The sequence below is a fragment of the Stenella coeruleoalba genome, assembly GCF_951394435.1.
Source record: "Stenella coeruleoalba genome assembly, chromosome: 9".
Taxonomy (NCBI): domain Eukaryota; kingdom Metazoa; phylum Chordata; class Mammalia; order Artiodactyla; family Delphinidae; genus Stenella; species Stenella coeruleoalba.
In genome coordinates this window covers 81,551,918-81,573,893 of record NC_137155.1, presented here as the reverse complement: position 1 = coordinate 81,573,893, position 21,976 = coordinate 81,551,918, and the positions used below count along the sequence as shown (strand labels likewise).

At 56.2% G+C, this 21,976-nt stretch overlaps 1 protein-coding gene across 1 annotated transcript in view; it reads right to left on the bottom strand.

Annotated features, from left to right (window-relative positions):
- SND1 (staphylococcal nuclease and tudor domain containing 1) overlaps nt 1–21,976 on the bottom strand; it is a 417,706-nt gene that overhangs the window by 7,777 nt on the left and 387,953 nt on the right. The window contains exons 17-18 of the mRNA XM_079932265.1: nt 6,294–6,482; nt 1,108–1,249 (exon numbers count right to left, since the gene is read on the bottom strand). Of these exons, the coding sequence (XP_079788391.1) occupies nt 1,108–1,249; nt 6,294–6,482 (331 nt within the window). The remainder of the gene's footprint in view (nt 1–1,107; nt 1,250–6,293; nt 6,483–21,976) is intronic.

Here is a 21,976-nt window from a genome sequence, read left to right as displayed (position 1 = left end):
ATCTCCGCCCCTGCCTGGCTTTGCTCCCCTCCCAAGTACAGCCAGCCCAGGGCTCGAGGTGGTCAGTCTTTCCTGGTGAAATGACATTGCCACAAAAGCAGGTACCTGCCTGGGAAATATCATTAGAGGGGAGGCGGCTGAGGCGAGGCTGTTGACAATCTGGAGTGGGCCTGGAGGTGAGGCCGGGGAGGGTGGGCAGAGCCGCACCCTGCCACCTACGGGGCTGCGTCCAGTGTCACCGACACCTTCAGCCCCCTCCGCCCTGTAAGGATCTGGCTCTGTGGACTGAGAGCTGGCTCTGGGAGCTTCTTCCTCTGACCTCAACTAAAACGTTTCCCTGCAGAGGGTGGCAATGAGAGGAGGGAGGTCAGGATGGCGAGAGTGAAGGGAGTAAAGGTGGGAAGCTGGGCTGGAGGGGCCCCAGCGCAGCTGCTGTGAGAGCCGCTCTACTGCCCTCTCTCCTCCAGAAGCCTGAGGTCTCTGCTGAGGGGACCCTGGCCACGGTGCGCTGCACTTGAGGGTAGGAGGAAGGAAGAGGGTGGAGAGGGAGGGTCCTTCAGAAAGACTTTCTGGGGATGACTTCCCCTAGAGCACCCCCAGTTACCGTGGCAACTGGCTACCACTCAGGGCTGTGGCAACCTCTGGAGAAGGAGAAACCCCAGCAGAGACGAGCCCAGGCTCCCCCTCCTCCCCTCCCAAGGAAGCTGAGGGGGAGAGGCACTGAGCTGAGCCAGCTTGTGCTTCCTGACCACACAGAGACAATCTGTCCGTTGCTTCCTGATACACGTTGAGGGCTACAAATCCTCCTGCACAGCCCTGCCAGGGGTGTCTGGGACTAAAACAATTACCTGAGAGTCTCCGAGCACCACCCAGACAAAACTGGTTACCTCACCAGTCCTCAGAGGACCTATTCAGCCTCGCCCGCTCCCAGGCTCACTTGCAGCTGATAAAACGACCTCGGGCCCGGGAGGTGGGCAGCAGCCGCAGGCTATTTCGGGGAGGCCCCCGGAAGCCCTGGGCTGTGTCCCTCCCTCCCACTCAACAGAGGGGCCCTGAGGCGGGCCAGATCATGGCAGCAGCCGTGAGGGGCCGCGCCTGTGCGCTCACCCGTCTCCACATCCTGCACGTAGAAGTGCAGGTCGTCGGTGATCTCGGTCACAAACACTGGCTTGTAGCTGGCCGAGCGCTCCTTCTCCTCCAGCACGGGTGCCACCTCCTCCACGGGCTGCTCCTCATAGCGAGCCCAGACCTGCGTGTGCCGTCAGCACAGGGGAGGAGGGCACGAGGAAGTGAAGTCAGAAAGGGGGCCAGGAAAGGGGCTCTGGGCAGGGGGAATCACTGCCCCGGGAAGTGAGTGTGGAGGTGATGTCACCACAGGACGAGCCCCTGGAACCCTCCTACCCCTGCGTGGGGATGGGGAGAGCACTTCCCATCCAGCGGCTCTGACAGGCATCAGAAGCAACTGGGGAGCTTATTGAAAACGTAGGTGCCTGGGTCTCACCCCAGCCTGCCAAATCAGGATGTGCTCTCAGGGTCCCAGGGAAAAGGAATCAAAAGCAAAGTCTCCCCAGCAATTCCCATTCCCACGCATACCAGCGTGTGAGAACCTGGGTCCCCATCTCCCTCCCTCACACCACCCTGTGGGGGTCACTCTGAACTCTCCAGGCCCTCCCACTGTCACAGGGCCACAGGCGCTCCCGAGACTCTCCAAGTGACAGCCCTGGGCCGCGGAGGCGAGGGCTGCCACTGGGCGAGCATGCCTCGGTTCTCACCTCCAGCAGGCTGCTCTGATCCCGGCTCAGAAGCTGGGCCACACCCCTCCACCCTTCCCTCTCCCTCCCTCCCCTAGCCCTGCACTGTCAGGGCTGTAGCGGCTCAGAAGCTGATTCGGGGTGACAGCACGTCAAATCCAATCCTGCGGCCAGGAGATTATCCCAGTAGTGAGGCCTGTCATAGCAGGGGAGGGAGGTGGCTCTCCATCTGAGTGCTGGAAAGGGGGTGGGGGAGTACGGGGGACTGGACCACACACAGGGTCCCACAGACACACACACAGGAAGGAGTGGGGTGGTGATAAAATATTAGCCCAAACCTTACATGCTTACTAGGTACCACACTAAACGTTATCCAGGTACTGGCTCATTTAATCCTCACGACAACCGTTTGAAAAGGTATAAACGTCACCCCTGTTTTTACAAATGAAGAAACTGAGGCACACAGGCTTGCAAGATGTAGCAGAACCAGGATTTGAACACAGGCGGCCTGGCCCTAGAGCTCTTCAAGGGGAATTTTGGCAGTGACTGGGCCTCTGGACACAAAAGATAGTACTGAGCAATGGGGAAAGTTGTAGGTGGGGAGATGTGGACTCTGGTCTTTTCATTTTGCCCTTTACTTTGCTGTGTGACTTTTGTCAAGTCACATGCCTTCTCTGAGTCGCCTTTTCTTCCCTTGCAAGAGGTGGCAGAGTATGACCACATGATCACGCAGCTAACACGCGGACTCCTGGGGGGCATCAGGAAGCAGCTGAAGGGCAGGAAGGCTGGAATTACTGAACCACTTTGGGCCACACCCGCAGAGGCCATGCTCCTGCTTTTAATGTGGCACGAGTGTGTGTCCTTCCATAGGAGAGGCAAGGGCCCCGAGAAATGGAACGAGCAACAGGGACTTTCTGAGCCCGGGCGAGGCTGCCAGAGGGTGGCGGAGAGGGATGGGAGAGACATCAGCTGGGCCCAAACTTCTGCCCCCTCCCCAGCAGTGGCCCTCCTGACCCGGCAGTCTGTCCTCTGCCCCCTTTTCCCACCACACCACCCTCCAATCTGTCTGCACTCAGTGCCCCTACCCGCTCCAGACCAAGTGAGCAGCCGTCCCCTCTCCCATCGTGCTCCCTCCTTTCCTAGCACACAGCGGGTTGGAGAGGCAGGGCCCCTGTACTGCCTCCTGCGTGGGCCCCCATCCTAACCCCACCCGGCTTCTTCTTCCGTGTGGATGAATTGGGAACAGACTGACAGGCTGAGAGCAGAAACTGCTAACACTCCTCAAGTAAAGGTGCCTCAGGCGACAGCATCAGGTTTCCTCCTGGGAGAGAGGAGGCGGAGCATCTTCCCCGGCAGGTGCAGGGTGGGCAGCGGGCTAGAGGTCACAGATGATGCAAACAAAGCCTCGGGTTGGCCCTCAGGCCCCTCTCCTACAAGGAGGCAGCAACGGGCCAGTCCTGTCGGTGTCCCACAGCTCCAGGGGCAGCAGGAGGGGAGCACAGGGGTGTATACTGCTGCCTCCTCCTCAGATGGAGGAGCTCCACTTGTAAGACAGGACGGGCTTGGCCCTTCAGTCGTGGAGCCGTGCGGGGTCCCTGCCCAAGCTGGTCAGCGTGGCTTCCTGGTGGGAAGCAGTCAGTCAACTGGATGGGCTTGGCCACCCAGGTCCCCACCCTTAGAACCAGGGCCTGTTTGCCCACACTGGCTTCTGTTGCCCCCTGCAGAACCTGGGCAGGGAGGGGACAGACACATCAGCAAGACACCCTCTGTGACCCCTCCATGGCCCTGGCTACAGACACAAGTGGGCAGTGGGCAAGGGAAGCCCCTCCCTCCTCTGCTACACGCTGCTCCGTCGCGCCATTTCCTGTCCTGCTCAGATCGCTTTTGCATTCCGGGGCCAGGTCAGGAGTAGAGGCTGTCTCCCCTCCTGTCCTCACCCTGCCCCTGGCCCTCCCTCCTCCCCGGGGAGCCCTGGGTGCACCTCCTGGCAAACGATGGGCAGTGTGGACCGAGGCTCCACTGGCTGCAGCCTTTCCTTTCTAAATCCTGTTTAGTATCGCTGCTCAGGAGGCTCCGGAGGTGGGGCTGGCATGGGGCCAGTGGGGTGGAGGCCTTCAAGCCCGCGTCGGGGAAGCCAAGCTCAGTAAAGGCCAACCAATGGCCAACAGAGCCCTGTCAAGGGCCCTGCTGGGGCACAAAGGGGGAGGGGCGATGGGGGAACAGTCCAGACAGCTGCCATCTGCGGCTCCCTCTTTGGTCCTCAGACCTGCCCAGGATCCCTAAAGGAGGCGGAGAGGGGAGCCCTGCATCAGCCTCCTACAGAGGAAGGGGAGGGCCTGACTAGCCTCTTCATGAGGAGAGGCGTCTGCAAGGCACAGGGAGGAATTAGGCCTGGCAGGGAGGCAGCTAAATTCTCAGAAATGGGAATACAGCACTGCGGGGTTTCCCCAGACAGACCTGCTCAGAAATGTACACGCACATAATCACACCCACCTAAGACTTCTGCTTGCTCCTCGTCTCACAAAATCTCTCCGTATTACTTTCCTCAGTCAGCTCATAGGTACCACGATGATCTTTTAACCCCAGATGTGCCCGTCTCTCAACAGCTAAGGCAGCTCTCGTGGGGTCACCAGTGGGGCAAGGCTGGGGATCCCGGGGACGCCTCAGATATACAGTTTACTGTCCCCCAGAGGACCACCAGCTTCTCTGAGTGCAGCTAACTGTGAGGGCCGCTGCAAGGCTCTGCCCACACTGTTCCTGGGTCCCGGCCCCACCAGGATAAGGCAAGTCATGTGAGGTCACCCCGGGATCCTCGAAGAGGCTGAGATGTGCGGGAGAGGGACCGAGGAGGCAGGCAGGCCCCCACCCTGAGGGTGGTGCGCCGCATTTTAATTGGACCGGAATAAAACCATGCAGCCTGAGTAAGTAATTAATCCCTAGCAATTACTCCTCAGCACCATCACGTGGCACCCGCGAAATGACGACTTGGGTTCTTTCAGACAAATCCACTGCGTAGTAAACAGCGATGCCCAGTTCAGCACCTAAGCAAGGGACCACCCTCCATCTTTGGCCAGATTCCCTTCTCTGTCCTCTCTCCTCTCAGAGGGGAGAAGATCACTCAGATCTGAAGAGACAGCTTCTCAGCTCAGGTGCTGAGTAGCCAAGGAGCAGGGCCGGGGGGCAAAGATGCTTTCAGAATCTGGGCCTTAGAGGCCGGTGCTCGCCACGCTGACACCCAGCTGCTAACTCGTTCAGCCTTTGCACGTGAGGCCCGGCACCACGTCTCCTCCATTTCCACGCGGCGGGCAGAGGACATGGAGGTGGCAGTCTTAAGTTCAGCTGCCACAAACAGGAACTCCAAGAGGAGGCTCCTCTGCTGGAGCCAAGGCTGTCTGCCTCCCCATCAGTCTAGGCAGAGGGTTTAATGTGAGCAGAACTGGAACAAGGAAGGGTGGAAATCTCCTTGGGGGCCCCACGGTGGCCTGCTCACTCCTCCAAGGCATGGACAGTCCCTGTCACCTGTCTTAGCTTTTGGGGCCACCTCTCCCCGGGGTCCTTCAGCCTCCAGTAGGATCGGTCACCTGCCCTAATCTCTAGGGGATGGGAATAAGACATACACAGAGATCCAAGAAGGGGTCCCGGACCGGGCCCCTGGGGGAAGTGATGTGTCCTCTCTCAGAGGACAGGTGGGAAGAGCCGGAGTGGGGGCGAGGCCGAGGGGCCTTCCGGGCCCCAAAGCCCCGACTCCCTGTGGCAGGTGTCTGGGTCTCGGCTCTGAGAGGCGAGTTGTAAGCCAGATGGCTGCCCCATGGGGAAAGAAACGTTTATTCCTGGAACAAATTTATGGCTCAGCATGGCCGTCCCATGAAATCCTCCTCAAACTCAGAGAAGCCCTGACACATTGGTGGCCAGCTGATTTATCCCCATTATCGGTGCTGGGCTGTAAGTCAGTGGCGACAGGCTGGGGGCGGGGGGTGCCGAGCCCGGCTCCCATCACCCAAACCACTGGGTTCTCTAATCGTCCATTTGTTTCCAAAAGCTGCTTTGTGACCCGCCCTCCTTGTCTCCTCAATGCAGTGTCTGCAGAGACTGATGGGCTGTAAATCTGGGTCCTAACAGCTTTATGCATCTCCTGGGGCAGCTTCCAAAATGGGCTTCCCTGCAGGGCAACGTGAAGGAAACTCAGACGTGGGCTGCAGGCCAACGGCCTCTCTGAGAGCACCGGAGGGCAGGGTGCAGGAGGGAAGGCTTCTTGGTCTCCTGCGGCCCAGGGGCTCCAAGGTCACCTTCCAGGCAGCTTCCTGCTCCAGGGCCACCAGAGCTGGCCCAACAGGGAGTGCTCAGAGCGGGTCCGGGGCCATCTCAGCGTGCGGTTCCTGACATGGGGTCTGAGACCAACGCCAACCGGGGTCACTCAGTTGAGGGGTGACAGAACCGCTTCTGTCTGTCGTATGGAGACAGCGGTGCTGGTGCGTGGGGGTGGAGGGGAGGGTGAGAGAGGCAGCCGCCTCCTCCCCGGCCAGGCCCAATTCCACAGCCTACCTTCTCTTTCTTCTGCTTGGCGGCCTCCTCGGCAGACAGCAGGGACTTGTAGTAGGAGCTGCGCTCAGCGGTGAAGTGGACCTTGGAGAGCGCGTGCTCCACCAGCAGGACGGACAGGTTGGCGCTGTCAACGTGCAGCCAGCCGATGAAGTTGCCAGCCTTGTCCATGCCCTCCACCTCCACCTCCACCTGGGGAGCAGAGACAGGGAGCGTCAGCCTGCAGCAGGGGCCCAGGGTGGGCAGCGGAGGAGAGCGGCCCTGGGCCACTGCCACCACCATCACTCCATGGGACAGGAGTAGCTGCAAGGATGAGTCAAGCAGAGTAGGAGCTGGTGGGAGGCTCTTAGAACACTTCACTTGAGTGCTGTGAGCTGGTCTATACTTTTCAGCCTCTTGCAGCCCAGAACCATTGTTGACAGATACATCACTGACAAAGCAACTTCAAAACTCCCCTCTCTTCTCAAATCCCCTCCCCTTGCTCTTGGCAGAGAGCTACTAGGGTAAACTTCACTCTCCTTAGCTTAAGCAAGCTCTGTGTGTGTGTGTGCACGCGCGTGCGCACAAGCATGTAGATAAAGGTCAGGGGTGAGACAGGCAGCGGCCATAGCTGTGGGGACATCCCACTCTTCTTCAGCACCCACTGAACCCCAGCTCTGCCCTGAAGACAGGCCCTGGGGGAGTAAGGCAATCCCCGAGGAAGGGGAACTTGAGTTCTTCCCAGAAGAGCTGAATGAAATAATGCTTAATGAAGGTAATGAAAGAGGTGGGATGAAAGCCAGGTGAGGAGAGGAGGGAAGGGGACAGGTGAGCAAAGAGATGTGGGCAGGAAGTACACTACCACACGGGGGCGGGGCGGCTCGGGGGTGATTCCAGCAGGAAGTTATCCCTAAAAATGCGTAACTGGAAGGGTGTGCTCACCACCATCAGCCCAGACCTCGGGGCGGAGTGCTAAGGCTGATCCCCAGACCCTGCAGGATCCCTGCAGAGCCCAAGGGCTCCCGGGCCTCCTCCCCTGAGGACTTCCCCAAGACCCAGGACCCCAGACCCGGCATGGACTCTGCTCCCGCCTCACGAAGGCAATGGCCCACGAGGAATTCCTTCTTTGATCCTCTCCCAACCTCTTTCTTCTCCTGCTAAAGGGGCCTGTAAAAGCCTTTGCTGACAAACGTAAAAACCTGTATTAATTTAAATGGCTTCAAGCTCGATTAAGCAATAAAACGAATGTCTAAATACCTGGGAATTCTCTGAAGCCTGGGCTGGAGCCAGTGGCAGAAGCCAAGGGCAGAGGGCTAGGTTCAAGGGGCGAGGGGGGAGGAGAGCAGCCCGCCCACCTGGCGGAGTCCTGACTCAGCAGGGAGAGACGCTGGACACGACTCCCTATAAGCAGACAGAGGCGGCTTGGGCGGCGGAGGGAAGGCAGTGGGGGTGGGACCCCAACTTCTTCCTACTCTTGAACACCCTTCTTCCTACTTGAGGTCCCCCCGTTACCCCTTCAGGTGGAACGCAAGTTCAACGACACCTGAAGCGGGGGTGTGGCACAGAAGGGAATACGCAGAGTTTATGAGAGCTAGAAAAAAAGTGATGTCATACCCATCCAGTCCAACTTGATTTTGTCGGCAGGGAAACTGATGCACAGACAAGGGAAGTGGAGCTCGCCAGGGTCAGAGCTGAGAGCAGAAGCCAGGCTGCCCTGCTGCCTTCTTTCCCTACTGCCCACTTGACTTGGGAGCAGAAAAGACCCTCCCCTCCTCTTCCCCCGCAGCCTCTGTCTCAGGAGCAGTCCTTCCTTCCTCCAGGCACACCTCTGATGCCCCTTCTTCGCTTTCCACTGGGTTGAGGCCGGCTCCCTCCACCACCCTGCACTTCCCTGCTACAGCCGGGGCGGGCAGAAGTGTTGGGCTCTGCTGCGCTGGGTCTACCCCACGCGGGCCTCACACCGCTGAGGGCTGGAGCAGGGAGAACCAGCGTCCAGCACCTGGAGGTGGCAAAACGTGTCTCTCCTTTCTCGAATTCTGGCCATCAATTTACTGGAGGACCTGCATTTGCGGGAGAGGTCAGGTGGGCAAAATGGTACTTGATAAAAAGCAGGGGCCCCAAGAGCTCATCAGCCAATAAGCCACCTGAATTCACTTGAGGTGAGTGACGGACGCCCTGAGGAGCCCTTTGCCACCTTTTAAATGCCCGGGGCGCTGAAGCACTGGGCGCCCCTACAGTGGGAGGGCTAAGGATGGAGGAAGAGGCTGCCAGGCTTGCCGTGGTCAGACAAGAACAGGGATGGGCAGATGATACATGAGAAGACCATCTCCTGCATTTGCCGAGCTTTACCACATGCGCTAAGGCCAAGCAGCAGCGGGTCCCAGGAGAATTCTGGGAAGAGCAGAGGGCTGCCTGCCTCGTGCCTGGGGGCTCACGAGACAACGGGTAGAGTACGGGGTGCTGACGCAGGCTCCCACCACCAAACCACTGGGCTCCTTTGCATCTGGGGGCTCAGGACACACCTGCTCACGACCAGCTGAAAGCAAATCAAACTGGAACAGTTCCTGGACCGACACTGAGCCCAGGCCCATGCCAGCACCCCCATTCCTGACCTCTTGTCTTCCATGTGCTCACTGCCAGGTGTCCTTTTCCTAGAACTGAGGATGGCTGCCCTGCTGGAGCACAAGGCCTCCCTCCAGCCCGAGGGCTTGCGGTAGGCTGGTGTGACAAGAAGCCTGATGGCCTCTCTTGGCACCAGATTCCTGGGATGGAGGCAAGAACCTCAGAGAGATGATTTGCAGAGGCAACTGGCCAGGTACAACCCTTCTCTCTCTATAAGGTGCCCACGCTCAGATCCCACTCTACAAGGCCAATGTCGAATTCACATCTCACCCTGAGGCCACAAACCAGATGCCAGCCTCTCAAGGCTCCCACTAGAGGGCGACCCCGGCGACCAGCAGCCACACCTGGGGCCAAAACTGCTGGGGAGCAGCCAGGCTCTCCTGGCAGGTGAGCTCTGGCTTTACGCTTACCCGGCCGCTCCCTTCCTGCAATCGATCTGTTAACTTGGGCTTGACAAGCCCCTGGGCCCAGCCAGCTGCAGAGGAAAGAAATCTCTGGCCTTGGGCACTGTTGCCGCCCAATCCACCCTGGGTTGTGGAGGGAGATAAAGCTGTCGCCCCTGGGCCTCTGCTTCCCCTTTTATTACAGCTGCTGCCACCACAGTAATTTCTCAATCAAACAACTGGGCTCAGGGGAAGCTGGGGTGGGCTTAGTGGAGGGAAAGGGCTGGGCCAGTGTTCCCGCTGCTCCTGAGACGCTTGGCTTCCGCGGCCTCTCTGCCCTCACCCTGTGCTGTGTCTAGCCTTCTGGCCACACCCCAGCCTGGATGGGCACAGGGGTTCAGTTTGAAGATCAAAGTCTTGACTCTTTAGCTCTGGGGAAGTTGCATGGGAACCAAGCAGAGGGTTCAGCAGGGCGCTCCCAGGGGGGTATATGTGTTCATCCTTCATCATGTCTCTCTTTCATACTGACTGCTAGGAATCTGTGACTTGACTATGACATTATGTGGGTCCATACCTGTAAAAGCTCTGTTTCTGTGTTCAACTTTAAGACTCAGCCGCAAGACTCAAATTTCTGATATTTTCTCCTAATTAAAAAGAATATATATACATATACACACGCATAGGCTTATATACAGTTATCTGGGGTACTTATCTCTATAAAGTCACCATGAACAAGGAATTAGGGAATCCTGAACCACTGTCCCCAGGGGAAACACAGGGTTAGGTTCCTACAAGACTCTAGTCCCATTTTTATCAACTTATCAAAACATAACCTTCTTCTATGAGTGTTTCTGTTTAAAGACACTGCATTTAATACATATTGATGATTCATTAACACTGAACTCACAGCCAACAGCACTGTAACTCATGCCTGAATAAAGCTTATCTAACACATGGATTTTCTCCTCAAGGCGCATCACAGCCTCTTGTACTCAGGAACACTAGACAGCACTTCAGCGCCATGCTTGGAGGCCATTTTTAACTACAACAAAAAGTGCAAAAACCGGAAAACCGTGGCACTAAATAGACCACGAGGAGGGCACTTGTTTGCAGAATGATAGCTGAAACAAGAAGGCAGAGCCACTGCCTGTGCAGCCTTAGCTGGGAATGTGCGCGTCTACAAATGATCCAAAAAGCACCAGGAGTACTGACTGAGGTTACAAATAAATTTTAGTAATTAAGTGAATTCGCAAATATGGACTCACGTGTAATGAGGATTGACTATATACAGATACACAGACAGCAATTTCCTACAAGCTGCCTTGAACTGTAGACAGGAGTTAGGGGAGGCTCATTCTTGTCAAACACACAAGAAACCTCTTCTGGTTTCTTTCTGCTACCGCAGCATTAATGAGATAACCATTCATGGAGTGTGGTGTAGAGTGCGAAGCGGTATACAGCATGGCTACCTGTCTCTCTGGCATCTTGGAATGTTCCAGGAAGAGATCTGGACTCACCGTCTTCCTTGGGAGGCCTCCTACAGCGGCATGTGACCTCAGGTAGGTCAGGCCTTGGGTGACTACTACAGGCTGCCAGAACACTTCAGAAGCATGTGGGCATTTGGTGTGTACACAGGTGGGCTGATAATGGCCTTGAGGGGACCACAGGGTATGTGTACATGTGGACACAAGCAATGTCAGCAAGGGACAGATGATGGCTCTTCTCCTCACTGCCCCTCCTCAACTCTCATACAGAAGCCGAATGCCGAGACCTAGCAACACACGGAGCTGGGGGGAGGAGACTGCCTCTGGAGAGACTGTGAGAAGGGGTGGTGCCACGTGGAGGAGGCGGCTTGGTGATAACTCTGGTTAAGACAGAGCAAGAGGGCTTCCCTGGTGGTGCAGTGGTTGAGAGTCCACCTGCCGATGCAGGGGACACGGGTTCGTGCCCCGATCCGGGAAGATCCCACATGCCGCGGAGCGGCTGGGCCCGTGAGCCATGGCCGCTGAGCCTGCACGTCTGGAGCCTGTGCTCCGCAGCAGGAGAGGCCACAACAGTGAGAGGTCCGCGTACCGCAAAAAAAAAAAAAAAAAAAAAAAAAAAAAGACAGAGCGAGAGCCTAGATGTCCAAAGGTCACGCCTGATCCTCAGGCACTGAAGGACACCGAGGTGCTGCCTCACTGCGCACCCCTCCTGGTCTGGTCACCTGCCAACATCTCTTGTCCTGTGCTCTTGATACTGGCAGAGTGGGTGGGGATTTTGTGGTTCTGAACTAGGCCCCGTGAGGTGAGCTCTTCCAGCTTCCACACCACCCTCCTGTGAGGGCTTCCCTAAACCTCAGCCTGCAGTGAACTGAACACCTGGCCTGAACATCTATGGGCTTACTCTCCCTTTGACACGTAGGGGCCAATGTACAGCACAGAGGTTAAGAGCACCAAGTCTGGAGCCAAACAAATCCACCCACCACCTGCATGAGCTCTGGCGAATCAGTTACCTTGGAACTGCAATGGTACCTGCCTCAAAGGATCTGTTTTGACGATAAATGAACTAATGTAAGTATGCTAAACACTTAGAAGAGTGCTTGACACACAAATGCTGCTTCTTCTTCTTCATCAATTATTTACTTCTGGGGAAGGGCAGTTATTTCATTTCAAAATGTCTTTATTCTCCACCTAGACTGTCAGCTCCAAGGCAAGTGAAGCCTGTTCTCTGAATCTGCTCCAGAGCTGGGTATACTGACTGGGCCATGAGGTGGTAGAAAGAGCATGAATCTTGCAGTCAGACAGACCTGGGTTCAAATCCTAAATCTAGCCGTGAAGTTTTGGTGACGTAAAACTGCTTCCTCTTCCTTCAACTAAGGGCCAGCTGACAGCAGCCAGGCTGGTTACAACCAGCAGCAGCCCTGTGTGGCTAAGCTCAATTCCCTTGGTTCTTAACACCCAGAGTGGGAGCTGAGGGAAGTTCAGGCTGACGGGAAAACCTAATGAGTGACTGTCCCCAAACCCAGCTGAACAAACAGATGCCTTTCTAATCAGTGGAGGGGGGAGGGATCCTTCTCCACCACAGGGCCGATCGGGGATGTGGCCCAGCCAGCCATGCCCAGAGGGGGAGCAGCTAGCCCCACTGGGCCCGGGCTGCCTGCGGGGCCGGGGCAGCCAGCAGGCCCTGCTGCCTCACAGCGGGACACGTCCTCCTGTTCCCAAGCACATTAAGGTGCCACTAATGAAACTGTTCTGGCTTATTTACCAAATTAATACAAATGGCACAGGCTGTTAATTTGCACGTCTCCTAATTACTGAGGAAGCACTCCCGTCCCAGGCAGCACACACACCTCAGTGCCCACCCCAACAGGCTGTGGTCTCACCCTTCGCGGCTGCGGGTACGCAGGGAAGGGCAGGACGGGAGGAGGAAAGAGGAGACCCTGAGCAGTTCCCGCCCTCCACGGCTGGAAGCAACCCGGGGAGGGAAGGTGGCAGTGGCCCTGAACGTTTTGTTTCCCACAGCCCTCTTCTCAGCGGCTGGAGCGTCCTGGTCTCCCCCCCCCGCCCAACCCCACCCCCGCGCCCCGCCACTGGTCCCTTTCTGGATTCTGTCCAGCTTCTTAACACAGTAACTACTTCGATCAAACAGGCGATGGGGGCGGAGTCATTCTTCCACTCCAGGCAGTGAGGCACAGGCTGCCGGGGTGCAATGCCGGGCCAGCCAGGCGAGGGGGTGTGCAGGAAGCAGGAGAAACAAAAGGCAGACAGGGGCTGATGTTCTTACAGAGCCGACGACGCTAACCTCTCCTGGCCCCCCAGCCAATCAGCCTTCTGAAAGAGTACTGTGTGCTGGAGAAGAAGACCAGATAGCTCAGCTGTAAGACCACAGAGGAAATTTCAACCACCTTGCGGGGTTCATTCAGCTGTCCCTCTCCTGCTCCAGGAGCCAAGCTGGATGCCCAGGGCTCTAAGTCTCGGGCAAAGCTGGAAACACGCAGGTCCCCTCCTGTAGCCTTCTTCATGGTGGGGTCGGGGGGAAGTGAGCTGGAGGCCGCCTCCACGGAAAGGCCAACCTAAATGAGGCAGCCAGGGGCACTTAGGGCAAAGGAATTTAAAAATATTGGACCAGGTAGGACGTACAGCAGGGGGCGTTACGCTCCACGTGGTGACTCAGGGCAGCCAAAGGAGGCACAGCACAGAGGGGATTTTTGGCAATGCGGGAGGGTGGGGAGTCTCCCCTCCCATATAACCCACCTTCCCCTTTTTACGCGTTGGGAGGATGGAAAAGAGGTACAATCTGCCCCGGGAGAGCGTCTTGGGCTCTCTCTTGTGCAGTGCCTGAGGCAACACAGGAAATTACTGAGCCTCGGCCCCAGAGGCTGGGAGGCTGTATGTAGACTGCCTGGAAAACAGCCAAGGGCGATGCTCCCTTCCCCAAGGGAGGTGGCTGCCTCGGGTAGGACAGGTGATGCCAGCTGGGCAAGAGCAGCAGCTCAGAACACGCCTGCCCTGGGGCATCTGGAAAGGAAGACTTCCTGCACAAGGGGTGGCAGAGCGGGGAGGGGAGAGGTGCTGGCTGCAGGTTCCTCCAGAAGGTGCAGCAGGAGCGCGGATACCTCGGGGGAGGTGACATCATCGGCCCCCACGACAGGCAGAAGCCTCCGTCCTTTCCATATGCTGTCTGGTCCTAGCCCTGCTTTAAATAACCCCAAAGCCATCAGTAACAAGCCTGGAACTGGGAACAAGATAGGAATGAGACTTGGATGGCGAGAAGGCATTGAGAAGCATAGCAAAAACCCTGGACTGAAACAGCGATCCAGGGACCAGCTCTTCTGGGCTGGGGTGTCACACCCTCCTCCGGGCTGTTTCCCCACATGTTAGTGAGAGTTGAACCCGGTTTTTAAGGTTCTCTCTGCTCAGAACGTCCTAAAGTATGAGCTGGGCTTAGGGGTGGTGGCCCTCGTGGCGCACCAGTATGACTGGGAGTCGATGAGGGAGAAGACAGACAAGGGGTTACGTGGGAGAGAAGGGCAGGGGGGAGGCCCACAGGCGCATCGCCAAGCCCTGAGGGAGAGCCTGCAGAGAGGAAGAAAGGCACTCCAGCTCTTCCCAACCCGCACGTCCCATCCAGAGCTTCCTGCAAGAATGTGAGCAGAGATGCAGGGTGACCAGAGTGCAATTGAGCCTCCTTTTCCTGCCCCGCAGAGGTAGCCACGCCGCCGGAGAGCTGGGCTTTCCACCATCACTGATGCTGCATGAAGGCTGTAAGGTGCTGCCACAGCCGGAGCCGTGAACTTGAAGAGACACCTCACCTTCATATGGTAGCAGCCTGACACAGCGAACTCGTCCCCTCCACTCGCGGCCACACGCGGACACACGGCTGTCCTTCAGAGACGAAGAGCATTAACACAATGCAATTAATAATGTAACGCTCCGGAAGCCGCAGAGGCAGTGCCTATGAAATGCCTCCTGGGTCTCACTACCGCCACCCGCCGGCGGGGAGCGGGCAGGTGAGGGGCAGAAGCGGTACCGAGCTCCCCTGTGCTCCTGGAGTAGCAGGGCCCCAGTCCCCACCGGCGCCGCTGCTACTAACCCCTCATCACCTCCAGACCAAATGATGCTTTCAAGCCTGACCCGCAGCGCCAGCTGTTCCCGGAAAACCTCTTTTCTGACATTTGTGCGCTCGTCTAAGCCAAAGCCCTAGGAATGCCTGGAAATCAGGCTCGGGTTGGCAAGAGGGGCCAAGAGGCTCCTGGAAATTGAGGGAAGGCCGGAGCACTGGGCAAGGTGGCTCAGCTAGAAGTTCGGGGCTTCCTTCTCTCTCTCCTTGAACACCTCAGGGATGAGGGGTGGGACGGCAGAGGTGGGGGGTCGGGGGGCAGCTCCTGGTCCCGCCTGAGGTGGAGAGGCAGGAGCCGAGGCGATCAGCAGCGTCTGAGTCTGCTGGGAAATGCAAACCTGCTGACTCCAGGCCTTTTCAAGCGGCAACGCAGTTTACCAACTGACGCAATCTGCTCCTCTGGTGCAGACAATAAGGAAAGCAGACTGTTCATCTTCCCAGGAAAACCCGGGGCTGGAAGCTGGAGGGAAATTTAACTCTCTCTTCCCTGAGGTTCAGGCAGGGAATGTGGCGGAACTGGGGGCCCTCGCTCTGCCCCCACCCCTGTCCAGGGCACCACCACTGACATCCTTTCCCACAGGTTTCCCGAGCCTGAGGCAGGCTTTGGAATCCCTTCTGGAAGTGGGGCGCACCTGAGCGGCCCCACTCCTCCTCATGTTCCCGGCTGATGTGGAGAAGAGCGGTCCCAGCCAAAAGGAGCGGCGAGGACTGCTCTTCATCTGGGGCCCCACACAGCATCCTGGGCCCCGGCCCTTAGCTTGGGCCAGGGAGCCAGCCGCAGTGGGTGTCCTCCCAAGCCCGGCCGGGGTCCCTGAGGCTGCCCCTGAGCCCTGTAGGGACTGAGCTGGGGTGAGAAGTCAGTTGGCCTTTTCTGTCAGAAGAAATTAAGTGTGTGTAGGACCTGTGGAGGAACCGTATGAGGTTGTCAAATCTCTGACCTGAAAGTAACCAAATGTTGTCCAATCGGGTCAAATCCGAATGCCAGCTCCCTCTCTGTAGGCACTTACATCTTCCTGATGCCAAGGCCTGCTCTGGGGCACGTGCACTCTGCTTTGCCGAGCCCAGATCTCAGGCTTTATGTGAACTGCTGTGGGTTTCTATGTGGACCCACACTTTGCCTTCATAAAGCACTTACGGTGGCGTCAGTAATCGTTTCTTTCCCTTCCACCCTGGAGAAAAAGAGCCTGGCTCTAGGGAATTCCCTGGTGGTCCAGTGGTTAGGATTCCACGCTCTCATTACCAAGGGCCTGGGTTCAGTCCCTGGCTGGGGAACTAAGATCCCGAAAGCTGCGCAGAGTGGCCAAAAAAACCCACCTGGCTCTAGATCACACCCTCACCTGCTTCCTGGGGCACCTGTTTCTATTAGTCACCTTCTCCTACAATCAACCACCCTGAGTCCCTTTCCATCAGCATCTACCTGTTTGCCTACAAATATCCTGCCCATCCTAGAAAACCTTGCTTTGACCTCACGTCCCATCCACTCGACCTCCTTCTCTTTACCCGAAGAGTATTTACCTCACCTCCTTTCACTTCTCCATCCAACCTGGCTGGTCATCACTGTCGACATTCCAATGTGACTACCACTTCAGAGGTCACTCAAGCCCTCTTAACTGCCATTTTACTAATTTCTTTTAGGTATCTGACAAAGCTAAGCACTCCCCCTTCTATTTTGAAGCTCTTTCTAAGGCCTCTGTGATTCCCAGTCTTGGCGTCGTCTCCGTGATTTCTTGGTTTCAGTTGTGAATCTTTCGCACCAACACGCCCCTTGAATGTGGATGTTCCCCAGGGGGCCACCTGAGGCTGTAGACAATTTCCGTCCTGCATGGATCAGAGTCATGACACCACCACTCCTGTTTCCAGCCTAGCCCTCTCTTCAGGATTCACCTCCACCAGATAAATTTCAACGAGTCCAACCCTGAATCTACTATCTTCACGATAAAAGCTGCACTTTCACCTGCATTTCTTATCTCACTCAGTAGCACGAGCAGCTTAGAAATCATCCTCGACTCCTTTTATATTCACAGTCAATCTCCAGGTCACAGTGGTCCTGCTTCATAGACATCTCTTGAATTCTCGCCCTCTTCTTTAATCTTATCGCCACTCCCCGAGTTCAGGTCCTGGCTGTGGGTGACAGCCCCTCACTGGCATCCCTGCCACCAGCCTCGCCAGTCCCTAATGGCCCCTGGATGATGCTGCAGTGTGTGGCTTATCACAGGCTGTGCGGTACAGTGGTTAGATGCGGGCTCTGTAGCCAGACCATCTGGGTCCACATTTGCTCTGCTGCTTGCCAGCTGTGTGGTCCTGGGTGGGTTTTTAGCCTCTCTGGGTCTCAGTTTTTTCCTATTTGTCACGTGGGCATAATAATGGCACCTACCTCAAAGGGTTTTTTGTTTTGTGTTTTTTTGGCTGCGTTGGGTCTTCGTTGCTGCGCGCGGGCTTTCTCTAGTTGCTGAGAGTGGAGGCTACTCCTTATTGCGGTGTGTGGGCTTCTCATTGCGGTGGCTTCTCTTGTTGTGGACCACGGGCTCTAGGCACGAGGGCTCAGTAGTTGTGGCTTGCGGGCTCATCAGCGCAGGCTTAGCAGTTGTGGTGCACAGGTTTAGATGCTCCGCGGCATGTGGGATCTTCCCGGACCAGGGATAAAACCTGTGTCCCCTGCACTGGCAGGCTGATTCCCAACCACTGCGCCACCAGGGAAGTCCTCAAAGGGTTTTATTAAAGAATAAATGAACAGACCCAAATTAAACACTTAAGAAGAGTCTGGCACATAGTAACTTTTCAATAAACGTTGTTACTTTGCAAAGAAACCCCAAATTGGATCAATTTTTCCTTTGCTGAAATCCTTTTCTTGTTCTCTACCAAAGTTCAAATTCCTTAGTACAGTAGAGGATAAGCTCCTTATAAAACTGGGTTCTTACTGGTCTCATCGTCTACCATTGTGGCCCTCATTCTTTTGCTTTAGCCACGCCAATCCACCTCCAGCTCCACACAGATGCATCGTCCCAGGCCTCTGTACAGGCTACTCCCTCTGGCGAGAATGCTTCTTCCTATTACTACACCTGTGAACTCCTACTCTACCCACCATTAAGATTCTGCACACTTGAACCACTCCTTTATATACTTAATGCTTTTCCTCACAGCACTTTGTTCATACCAATATTAACTATAGTATCATCTGATGGGCATTTATGAATGGTCCACCTTATTAATGGCACATGGTAGGCACACAACAGATAGACGATGAAAGGTAACAGTTCCTAGCTTCTCCAGACCCCTGGCAGAAGGAAAGTTCCTGGGACAGAAAACTGTCTTTGGGGAAGTCCAGTGGCACCCACCTGACTGGAAAAGGCCTGTTTCAAGAACCCCTCTAAGGTGACAAGGCTGTCCCACAGCTGCCGCATCACAGCAGGTCTGCTCATAGGAGCCAGAGGGGCAGAAACTGGCTTCGGTCAGTACGGCCAGCAGTGATGACTCAGAAGCACCCAGACGTCACGAGCAGAAGGGGCTGCTTTGCACTTGGCTTTGCCTGTACTGAACATAACTGCAGCGAGCCTGGGCTCTTCTCTTTATCCAGGCAGGAGCGCAGGCAGCAGCTGCATGGGCCTCCCCTGGTCTCCTACACACCCCCCACTCCTGGCCACCACCCCTCAGCAAGGCAGGGGTAGGAGCGAAAGCTAGAGGAGGAGTTACGAGGACAGGACAGGGCCCTGACCACCGTCAGGTGCTGAATCCTCCAAGCCAGGGGCTGGGCGTGCCCGTCAGGCCACGGTCAGCTGAGGGAACATCTGAGCACAGGGTTGAGAAAGCCTCAAGGTCTCAGGCCCTTCTAGGAGAACATGGACCCCAACGAGGAGAGGCAACTGCGGCTGGAATGGAGGAATCTGGGGTGTGGACTGGGAAGCCAACTCCTGGCTCGGACTCTTCAGAGTCGTCAGAACTGGGCTGTGGCTGGGGAGGCCACCCAAAGGCGGTCGGGCTGGGGCAAGAGGGTCCAACGCTGAGGGAAGGGGACACGGGGCTCCTTCTCCTTCACCATCACCTGGTCTCTTGGCAACAGGGCCACAGACACCAAGCCCTCTAGCAGGCCAGAAAAAGGCACCAGAGAGAAGGACTGAACAGAGAGAAGTTCCACACTGGCAGCCAGGGACCAGGCAGTTTATTCGTTCCATTGAACTGAATATAGGAAATGGCAAACAATGTCGACACAAAAACACAGAATGCTCATCCCTGACTAACGTCAGATCAACTGCATGAAAGCACAGCTGAAGGCACTGAGAGGATCAAGGAGCACTGTACCCAGAGGGGGACCCCCTGCCACCCCGCCTTTCCTTTCCTCCTCATGTCTGCCTCCTCATCCGGCCAGCTAAGAAGGTACCATCTCCTCTGGGCTCCTCTTATGCAGCCCCCCACTCCTGTAGTCACCTGTATCCTTCCTTAAATCTGTCCCCACCAGGCTGTACATCGTGTGCGCCGTGTGCGACTACCCAGGTAGGGCACCGTTTTCCGATGCACACGAAGGCCATGCGCTAGGGGGCCAGAAGCCCTGCTGACTTACATCCCTGGACGGGCCACAGAGAGAGTCCTGTCCTCTCACCCCACTAAGGAGCTGCTCTCTCAGCCCCAATAGAGAGGAGATCTGGGCATTTGGGGGGACTCTGCCCATGCCTGATGCACGTTCCCAAACTCTGTTTCAAACCTACTGTAACACAGTAAGGAAAATAAAACACCTTTTGAGATGCTACAGAGCCCCTGCAACTGTAGTCTTTGGGTCCTGGCAGAGCCAGTGGGCTAGGGCTGCCGTGTGTTCACCCTCCTGTCACGTGGGAAAACTGGAGTCTTGCTTTGTATGACCTGGAGGGCCCGTGATCTCTCTGGCCTGTCAGTAATGCAAAGAAAAGCCCGTGGGTAAAAGCCACCCGTTATAAGGTCTGAGTGCATACAGCTGAGACTGGGATAAATACAGCCTGCCAGAGGCTAGATCGGCCTGGTTAATGACCCTGGCCCCTGCACTCTTCCATGGGTTGAGGCTGGGTTTCCTCACTGCTAACGGAGATTTTAAAGTGGCACTGCTTACACCGTCAGAGCTGAGCTCTCATGTGCCATGAAGCCTCCCCAGACTTCCCGGGCAGGGCTAGAGTTTGCTCCCTGGCCCCAGCTGCCTCTGCCCAAAGAAAGGCTGCGAGTGATGGGCAGGGGCTGGCCTGAGTATTCTGACCCCTCTGCTTCTCCACGCTGGGACCCCATTCCCACTTCCTCCTCCACTGGCAAAGGCTCCTGATGCTGCTGTGGGCCTTGTAGTCACCTCCTGAAAGTTCCCAAAGCCACAGGAAGGAGATCAGAGCAAGAGAGGGTGGAACATTAGTGGTAGGAAAGGACAGTATGTAGGATGGGTCAGCAGCTTGGTCTTGACGCGATTGTCTGTCCATCCTCTTGACGGGAGCCAGGGTCCCATTAATCACAATTATTTCTCTTGCTCCCATTTCAACCAAATGTCCCCAGTACAATTCAACTTAATGAGGTCCCAGGAGCTAGTGGGTAGCCCCTCAGTGCTACCATTTGCTCAGGCTGACTGTGCCCTGTTCCCAGGCAGGGAGTAGCTGTCCTGGGTGCCCCCCGATGGGGCCAAGGCAGCCTCATTTGCCCTGCTCCACCTCCCAATTTGGCCGCACTAAGCAGACTTCCACTGACAACTGCTCTCTGCTCCACGTGGGGAGCCCTCCTCCAAGATAGGTATGTTCTAAAGTGGCGACAGGAAATGAAAACGTTCACTATCTCCAGCTAAGATTTCCCAGAAGTCACAATTAAGAGGTTTTAAAGCGAATCTCTTTGACTCGGAGAAGCCCAGTGAGCCTGACCTTTGCCTAAGCCTAACTGCCTGTTGAAGGCTGTTCCGATACAGCTACTGCTGCCAGTGTGGCTTCTCCCACCATGGATGGACTTCCTGCCACAGTGCCCTCGGAAAAAAGCTTCGAGACTCCGCCACTCAGTGGAAATACCAGTTAAGAATTTGATTTCTTTTAACGCTATTCGGAGGTGCTCTCAATTGCTCGCTGCTCCTGAGGGGCTGCCTAGAGCCAGTGGGCAGGAAAACACAGAGAGGGAAGGTCAGGAGGAATAAAAAGGAAGTGAAAGGGCAGCCCTGTCCTCTAACTTAAGCAGGTCCTCACAGGGATGCCTCAGGGAGGACAGAGAGAAAAAGAAAGGCTAAGAGGAGATTCTTAGCATCTTGTACCTTCTCAAAGAGAGAATATACAAACCAGGGCTCACACCCCCCCATCTCCCCAACCTCATTTCCTCTTACTCCCCATCAAGGACCCTCCACCCTGGCCCTGCTGATCTGCTTGCTGTGTAAGCTGCCCAACCCCACCTGGCCTCCCGTAACCCTGCCTGTCCCCGAGGCCACGACCCTGCATCACAGCTGGAAAAGCCAGATGAGCAGCAACCCCTGCACTGCCAGGGGAGGTGCAGAGGTGGCAGAGCCCACCCAGAGACGTCTGCTCGTTTACCAGTAAAGAAATGCTAAGACAGGAATTCCCTGGTGGTCCAGTGGTTAGGACTCCATGCTTTCACTGCCGAGGGCCCAGGTTCGATCCCTAGTTGGGGAACTAAAATCCCACAAGACCTGTGGTGTGGCCAAAACCAAAAACAACAACAACAAAAGAAATGCTAAGGCAACCCCTTTCAGGAAGTTTCTGCCCAGGAGTGGAGAATGAAAACGTGTGAAGCTGTTTGTAAGGGGCGACCTCACACCACTTCTGTCCTCCAGGAAGCCTTCCCTGATTCACTCTTCCTAACAAAGAACTCCATCTTACTGCCCATGTCCCGAATCAACTGCTCTACCTTGTCAACCCATGAGCTTTTATGTTACGGCCTCTGAATGAGGCTGTAGGCCTGTCTCCTGTCAACCTACCCCCAGTCCCTACAGCCTGTCCTGAGCAGCAGGATTCTAGGCCGTGCTGGAAAGTGCATGATGGAGGAGGATCCTGGCCTCCTGGGAGAGGATGTGCCTGGCAGGGCTCTGTCGTTTCCGGGCAGCATCTTCTACATGGCTATATTCCTGGTTGCTGTGCAGAGCTTCCCTAGCAAAGACAGCTTCCAAGG